The 9,119-nt window shown below is 38.7% G+C and overlaps 1 protein-coding gene and 1 pseudogene across 1 annotated transcript in view; both read left to right on the top strand.

The window, feature by feature from the left end:
• The window catches only part of LOC140858853 (uncharacterized), a 15,824-nt gene extending 13,406 nt beyond the window's left edge, over nt 1-2,418 (top strand). Inside the window, exons 4-5 of the mRNA XM_073260137.1 lie at nt 17-90; nt 2,275-2,418. Of these exons, the coding sequence (XP_073116238.1) occupies nt 17-90; nt 2,275-2,418 (218 nt within the window). The remainder of the gene's footprint in view (nt 1-16; nt 91-2,274) is intronic.
• Nucleotides 2,419-3,237: 819 nt separating this feature from the next.
• On the top strand, nt 3,238-8,343 carry LOC140858632 (uncharacterized; annotated as a pseudogene).
• Nucleotides 8,344-9,119: the final 776 nt, after the last annotated feature.

Raw genomic sequence — 9,119 nt, 5'->3', positions numbered from 1 at the left:
TTGGGCTGGAGATCAGCGTGTGGACGAGAGAGGAAGCTGAGGTTTCACTGCTTTCAGGAGGAGATCATAAGGACGCGGTACCTGCCAAAGGTATGCAAGGGTGAATTGTTTTTTTTTTTGTAGAAGAGGGTGAATTTTTTTCTCAGATCACATTTAAGCCTATAAAACATAAAATTCATATTTTTTGAATTATATGGATTGTTTGTATTCTTATTTGCTAAACATTATATTTGTAAAATTTATTCATCAACAGAATTGATGTAATATGAAGTTTGAATAAATATTTATTTTTTTAAAAATATCGATAAATTTTATGATTAGAAGAACTTAACTCAGTATAGAATAGGTTAAAATTACTATAAAAAATAAATTTAACCAATTTTAAACCTCAATTAGAATTTAAGATTTAAAATACATGTAGAGCGGGTCTTAAAATATCTGTCTACATCTTTTTCCGTATCTAAATTTATTCGAATATGAATAAAAATTTGAGCATCTAGCTAATATCCATATCTATAAAAAAATGGATATGAATATGAATAAACAACTATTTAATATATATTTGAATGTCTAATTTTATTTATAATTTTATTTAATTTTATATAATATTATTAATTTTTTAAAAAAAATATAATTATATTAATATGTTATTAATTAGATTTATTATTTATTTAATAATATCTTGATTATGTAATATCATAAAATTTAATTATCTAAAAATTATATTCATATTTATATCTATATTTTTAATTTTTTTTAAATTTTATATTTATTTGAAATAAAATATGGATATAATTGTTTGCATTTGGCTAATACTAGTGTCCATATTTGCATTCATCACACAAAATAAGTATTAATACGACATACTGGTATATGATCCAACTTTAATCTAATTAAAAGATAATTAAATGGGACATTATGGTACGTGTGGGCACGTGCGTGCCGTGAGTGCGTTTCCGTGGGTGTAAAGTGCACCTAACATTTTTTATGCAAACACTGGATGTATCATGGGACTTATCGTCAGGACACGTCATCTATTTACAACATCATCATGGGTATCCCCATGCCATGCACAAAGCGGATGAGATGATCTCATGAAAAACAAAACAAAATGATAGGCAAAGATGTAATTTAATTTTATGAGAGGGTCCAATTTTCTCTCGTTAGTTCGACTGGATTCGAAGCTTCAGTTTGTTCAGATTGTGACTGGGTTTGACCAGCCCCTGCTAGGGTTGCTACTTGACGAGTACAAGGATTCACCTTCCTATGCGCAATCACCGTCGGATCATGCCGATGGATGAATATGATGGACTTTGGAGCGCTTTGAAATCCGTGCGATGGGTGATCCAACGGTGGGTGATTTTTTTTTTTTTCTTTTGGCATTGCTTGTACCGTTGTACGCATCACTAAATATTGGCATTTCGTGTACGCATTACTAAACATAACGGCCAATAGCTTAGAGTAATAATCTCCTACGCTTGGGTTGATTTGACGGATCCTGCAGGCTTGTATGCCGACCAGATCGGAATGGACTACCGGACTGAAAATTCAATGACTTGGACCTATATCAGTTTTAGTTCCACGAATAATTCTCTGTGCACCGCGGGCGGTGGAATTCTCATGCACTATCCATGGGGATTCACTCACGCACAAACTCGAAAAAAAATAAAAAAATCAAATGCTGTGCCCTGGGTTAGCTTATGAGCAAATCATCACAGACGGTATGTATGGAGCTACACCACCCACGATGCACAAAAAATTATTCTTAATTCGATAGTTGGATTAAATCTGCAATCCACCTGATCTCACCCACAGAAAATCCTGAAGTTCATCAGCTTGAGGGAGATCTGGCTAGTTCGTGACTCATTCTATCAATAAAATCCTCACCAAATACAAGAGCATTAAGATCAAACCCTCAACTCGGGTAAATAGGAAAAATCTCCCTACCAATGAGATCAATTGTTTTAGGTGATTTCCATGATAAAATGCACTTTCGAGTACCATGTGTTCAATTTAAAGTGTTTGTTTTATCATGCTTTTGGCTGACACATTGATCCAGTGGTTAGACTGGTGACCCAATGATCAGCATAATGTCCGTTTTGATTCTGAATAATAAGCGGGACTGATTTGCTCCTCCTCCTCCCTCTTTCTCTCAGGTTCTCTAACCTATGATATGATATCGTTACTTTAGTACAGTTAGCCGTTTCTCACCCTTGTTAGTTTATTCTAACAATGTCATTATTTGTTTCTCGCTTTGGGACAAATCATTCTTAGGTAATCAGAGCATTGGTCCACCAGCAGGAACAGATGGACGTTGATGCTATGCTTCTTGGTCAACGAGTCACCAAGGGGCAACAATCGATTGGAGGAGGCAGCAATGATGAGGGGGAGAGGGTGTTGGAGCCATCATCATCTTAGATATCGTCAACCAGGCAAAATAATAATAGTGAAAGCATCAGTATTGGATGAGAAGAAGTCAAGTCAATGAATAGAGATGCTGGAGGAATATCTTATAATCATATATGATATCTAAGATTTTTTGTGACTTTTTTTGGCATTTTTAGTTGACTCAGGATTTTCTTTTTTTACAATTCAACAATGAATTTGCTTGATTTTCTTTCTTTTTGTGTTAGGGTTTCTAATTCCTAGAGATACTACAGGGAAAAATGTGTATTTTTCATTGTTTAAATATTTCATGCTCATGATCGTGATCCTCAACATGTGCCTTTTTTTTTTTTTTTTTTGAAAAAAAAATTTTCAATTAACTCTGGTGCCTTTGCTTGGAATATTTTTGTAAAAACATTTACAGATAAACTCAATCAAATTAAGAAAGATATTTTATTCTACCAAAAAAAAAATGAAGAAAGATATTTTCCAAGTGGCGTGGGAACTTGTTATGATTTGTTGGAATCGTTGGTAGGGAAAACCAGCAACGAGACACCATCGACGAGCATGCGGCCACGACCAATCTGTTTCATTGAGAAATTATTATTAGATGAATTGGATCTTCCTGATCCAAATCCCATACGTGTGCGGTGAATAAGTGGATGGGTTTCCATTTCTGTTTTTATCTTGAGGGTAACCTGGCGAGTGATGTTGGACCGGTCCATCTTTTCCTCCGCCAGGACGCAACCGTTGCCGAGCTCCTCTTTCCTTTCGAGATTCCCCAGGTTGCTTTCATCTGACGTGGCTCACGAACCCTGGGCAGTCTATGTGGACCCTGTCCAATTTTGAGGCGATGCGCAACGGATAGTGGTTGTATCTTTCGCGCGAAAGAAGGATCCACCTTCCCTCGGAATGCTTTGAGAGCTGTGCAGGATGCGATCCAACGGTCGCGATCCCTGCTGAACATGACCATTTTTCTTCATTATTAACATTCATTGGACTGAAACATCCCCTTCAGCCGGCGTCCTGCCCAAAAATAAAAAATTCGATTTCGTATTTAAAACGAGCGGGCGAGCCGAAGGGAGAAAGAAGGCGGACAGAAAGAGGGGGAGTCCAAGTCCTCTTCCTTCTCTTCGCCTTTTTCCTCATCTCCGCGTCAAAATCGATCTACTCCTCCTTCTCCTTCCCTTCCCTTCCCTCCCCCCTCCTTTTTTTTTCCCACCAAACGAACCCCCCCTTTCTAGAACCCCTCTCGTTCTTCTCTCTTCCTTCAGAACCCAGTCAATCTCCAGATATCCATTTCATTCCTCCTCTCCTTTTCTTCTTCGATTTCTTGTCTTCCTTCCTCTTTCAATCGTTCCTTTTCTTTTTCTTGGCTTCAGTCAAGAACTGGGATTTGGAGTCATCGATATCGGGCCGTCTGATCGGTTCTTGGGGTAGGCGAGATGGATTTGTTCCACAGGGCGAAGGCGGTCCGGCTGCGGAGCCACCACGACAAGTATTTGATGGCGGACGATGACGAGGAGCACGTGCGTCAGGACCGCAACGGGGCGTCCCGCAACGTCCGATGGACGGTTGAGATCGTGGACGCGCCCGCCCCGGTGCTGCGCCTCAGAGCCTCTACGGCCGCTACCTCACCGCCAGCAACGAGCCCTTCCTCCTCGGCGTCACCGGCCGCAAGGTCCTCCAGACCGTGCCCCCCCGCCTCGACTCCTCCGTCGAGTGGGAGCCCATCCGCGACGGCGTCCAGGCCAAGCTCAAGACCGCTACGGCCACTTCCTCCGCGCCAACGGCGGCCTCCCGCCATGGCGCAATTCCGTCACCCACGATATCCCCCACCGCACCGCCACACAGGATTGGATTCTGTGGGACGTCGACGTCATCGACATAATCCCAGCCCCTCTGCTTCTCCCCGCATGCCGTATCAGCCGGCCGACCATAACAGACCTTCCTCGCCCGCCAACATGTCCCCGAAGATGTCCAAGATGAAGGTCTCTTGCTCTTTCCTTTTCTCCTTGGAATCTCCATCAGAAATTCTTAATCGTTCTCGAAATTGTATTATTCATCTTCACTGACGTCAAATTTGCATTTTTTTTTTTTCTGTCGTGGTGCTGATTTGGATCATAGGTCTTGAGCTTGCATTAATTTTCCCTTTTTTTTCCTTTTCGCACCTCAAATTTGTTCTTTAATCGGCATTCATTGTGCTGTTTCGATCTTATTGGAGTTGAATCACTTCATTTTACTATTTATAGATAAATTTTGAATGCTTTTCTGCTGGCAGTCATCATCTTCTTTTTCTGGGTCGCCGCGCAAAGTGGAGGGTCGGACTATCCACTACTACCTCGCAGATGATGATGGCAACTTGGATGAGAGCTTCGAGGGATCTTCCTTCGTTTTCAATGGGCCAAGCGTGGAGGAGTTGACCCACAAATTGGAGGAGGAACAAATTTCAGCGATATAATTGTGTGCTACCGAAATCCGGTGAATGGGAAGCTCTGCCCTCTTCATCTGACACTCCACCTAACAATATGACGATGCATGTTGTGGTAGTCCAGGCCTCGTCAAAAGGTGAGTCTTACTTGATTTGCTTACTGCTGCTTGTGGATGTACCCTTTTTTGTGTCTTTCTTCGGATAGTGGATCGAAATTTGTTCATTATTTCTCTCCAACTTCATGATACTCTTGAGATTGTTAAATTGGGTTGCACATGCTTGTTATAAACTCATTGATCCTTTATTTCTTGATAAAAATATAGAGATATGCTTGATATAATTTTCTCTGTTGTTAATTGGAAACTTTGATAATTACAGAATTGAGAATCTTTCTCTACTTCACATGCGGCACTGAATTTTGTGTTCCTTTCTTGTTTATTTCATCACCTTTGGCAGGATATGATTGAATTCAGCTATTATAAGATAAAAGCTTATAATTAGTACCTTTGGTCATTTACATCGGTGTCCATGTCTACTTGTTTTGATACAGATTTTGAGTGCAATCTTACTTTTGTTATCTCCATTTAGCTTATAGAATAAGTAGAGTTGTGCTTAAGTTTATCTTGAGCGTGGCTCAATTAATTTCGAGGTGAAGCTGAGGTATTCATGAGCAACTTTCTAAGAAAACTTAAGTAGATTAGTTAACCAATTTTTGCTGATTAATTAGTTAGCAGAAAAACACTTTAACATGAAAGTTTAGTTATTCTCTTTACAAACTAGATTAGACCTGATTACAAACTTCATGCGGTCACCTTTTGAGATGTTTGCTTACTGCATTGAGATGTGTTTCCTTTGCTTGGTCTTCATTCGATTTCAGTCTTCTGCTTAATGTGTTTGACGGATGAAACCCCCAGTTTAGTGTTATAGACTGTTGGTATTTTGTGGCTACTGCCCTGCATAAGTTTTAGTTGTTGTATACTTGGCTTGATTAAAATTCTAGTTTTTATGTCTATAAATATTTGTTCACAAACTTTTAATCTTTCCAGTGGCAGAGATTTCCACATCTCCAATTAATAGATGAATTCATACTCCTAGAGTAATATGCACTTGTCTTCTGCTTGTGCCCTTCCATTCGCATAGAGACATACTGGTTACTATATTAGTGCATTCTTTTCAGTGGGCATGTATCTTGTTTAAAGTTTGCTTTCCTTTGTTACTGACCATCTGCTTCAAAGAACTGGGGGATGTGGAACATATATTTATCTTTTCCAATTATCTTGGAGGTTCTGTTGGATCAGTCTATAAAACATGTTGAGAGATAATTTTCTCCTTTCAAAACCATATTTGATGCGAGTCTTACTACACATCCAAAGCAACTGCATCTTCCGGAAATTTTCCACTAATAATTAGATTTAAGGATCTCTTTTTCTGGTATTTGCTCTGGATTGTTGCCATTGAAGTGTTTGTTGTCCAGATTTTTTTCTGGTAAAAGATTGGGATGTACTTGGAAAGTTTACTGGTTGGAATCGCATTTTAGGTGAATATGGAAAAGCTTGTATTTTAGGAAAACCAGAATTCCAGACCTTTGCTGTAGAAGGTGCTAAGCATGAAGGCTTCGTGTCCTTCACAAGATTTATGTTCTTTGTTTCTGGTGATTTGTTTATGACCTGTTCCATTTATCCATTGGCCTGGAGACCACTTTCGGCAGTGGTTGTGATCTGCTCATCATATGAACTGTGTGTGCTTTGTGTATACCTTCATGCTCTCAACTTTGATGCATGTTAACTAGAGCATTTATCTTAATAGTTGAAATAAGCTAACCAAGGAAGGTCAGTATATGCACAAAGTTATGTGGAAGGAAAAGTTAGCCAGAACTGGAAAAGAGGATGTTGTTGCTTAGTTCAATAGCCAAACAATAAATGCATCATATGCGCACCATGGTGGCAGGCAAACTGCAATATGATGATAGAGGCAATGACTTTATATGTCTACACTATTACAGTTCCAGCCATGCATTGAAGGTTGCATGTCCAATAAAAGATGACTCTGATAAGGGAAATCTGGTAGGACGGTAAAAGCGGATCACTGGAGAAAAGCTTGTTGGTAGCTGTGAAGGATGATCTGAGATTTATATCATTGTATGAGCAGATGACTAGGTTAACCTATAAAAATGACCCTGGTAGATGGAATAATGCCTTGTTAGGTGTAACGAAGATTACAAGGCGCAATGACAACCAGATCAGATAACTGAATGCTGCAGACTGGAAAAACACCCCTATGCAGTCACCAGTAGTTATGATTAGTTGCCATGGGTATCATGTGCTTCTTTTTTCTTGTAACTAAATTTCTTAGATTTCATGCAAATGCTTTCCTGTGATATCAACTATTACATGAAATTGCCATTATAAGATGACCTGAACAAGAGTGTAAATCAACCTCAATGAAATGCCCGTGCCTTTACATACATATGTTTATACCATGCATTCATGCGCATGCGTGAATGGACTTAATAAGGTTCTACTTTCATGCAAGTAGCCTCTTAAAACATATTATATGCTATGTTGATATGCATGCCTATTGCTTAGCCATCCTTCACAGCAATCTAGTGTTGATAGTGTGTAATGGATGAAATACCCCATGTAGTTCTGATCCCTGGACTCTTGGATTTGAACGGTTGTTGCCTGCATTAGTTGTAGCTGACCGATTGTTACAAGGTTTGGTTGCTTTTCTTTTCTGTCTTTGAAATATATTCTCAGAGGTTAATATGAATTTTAAGGTTTCATTTCTATCAACTTTGTTAACAGAATTTTTCTGACCTTTGCAGTGGCAAAGACTTTCGCTTGGCCAATTGCTGAATGAATTTATGCAGTCGAACATCACATCCACTGGATCTGTACATTATGCCATTCCATTCACTTACAGGTGCATAATGAATAATATTTTTAGCCATTCTTTATAGGCTGGCATGGATCTCAATCACAGTTTATCCTGCTTTGCTATCAAATATCTGCTCCTATGGAGGTTGGACATGATATCAGCAAAGATATTTTTCAAAAATATTGGGGGTTTTGTAGGACCAGTCTATCAAAAATGTTGAAGGATAATTCTCTCCTTGCTGCCATACTAGATCGTCTCATTACAGAGACAAAATCAAACTGCATGTGCTGGAAAATTTTGATTTGTAATTATATGTCAAATGTCTCATTTTGATGGTAGGCATTTATCTTTGCCATTGATGCATCTATGGTACATACTTATTTGGTGGATGATTGGAAAAAGCTTGCGGTCTAAATTTTGGAGAGTTGAGTTCTGAACTGTGGAAGAAGCAAAAGATAAAGACTTTCTGTGCTTTACATTGTTTATGCCCTCTTATATATCTCTGGTGGTCTATTACGCCCCCTTTTGTACGCCTGGAGACCATTCTGCCAATAATCGTGACATTTTTTGGCAAATGCCTCCAGAGTTCAGGCTGTCGACTTCGTGGATAGGAAATGACAACTCTGGGCCCATCATATATTAGTAATTTTCATCTTCTAATGTCTATAAAACTGCTGCATCTTTTCTTCTTATCTTTCATACTATATTTTAAGGTTAGGCAAAACTTTATGTATATATGTTCTGTTCAAAGCTTAAAATGGCATAGGGAGGGATTTTGGAGTGGAAAATAGTTTTAAAGAAATGCCATGGCTGGACCAATTCGTTCAAAATTATTGTTTAATTATACAACAAACTGGCATATTATGATATCTTCAGGACATATTCCCAATCTTCATTAAAGATTATTCCTGCTATAGAAGTATCATTCTTTGTCTAACATGTCAAAGACTGTTATCTCAGCTTGCACCTCTCTCTCCGAAATAAGAGTCATTCCCTCGAGTATTCGTATTATATCTGGCTTAGAAGTGCTCTATTTTATAATACATAGCACTAAGCTAATGGATTTAGTATTGTGCCAAATGACTGAATTATTTGCATTATTGATGCCTTGATTCCGCTCCCAAGTAATCTACCTTCCCTAAAAGGAGCCCTTCACAAAGAAGAGCTCGACTGCACTATTGGCATCCAGATGCCGGTCCAAGAAATCCACCTTCCCTAAAAAGACCTTGACTACATTATTGACACCTAGATTCCGGTCCAAAGTAATCTACCTTTTTAAAAGTATCTTTAAACCATTTCGGGCAGAGAAATTATTGGTTCACAGTGGCTCAGGGATAATTTATTAGTTAAAAAGCATTAAATACATCATAGCGGGTATTGTTAAGCAGGAAAAAGGATTAAATCGATGTTAATGAGAGAAAAGGTC

Source organism: Elaeis guineensis, chromosome 6 (genome assembly GCF_000442705.2).
Source record: "Elaeis guineensis isolate ETL-2024a chromosome 6, EG11, whole genome shotgun sequence".
NCBI classification, from domain to species: Eukaryota; Viridiplantae; Streptophyta; class Magnoliopsida; order Arecales; family Arecaceae; genus Elaeis; species Elaeis guineensis.
Note: the sequence above shows the minus strand (reverse complement) of the source record. Positions and strands in the feature narration are given on the sequence as shown.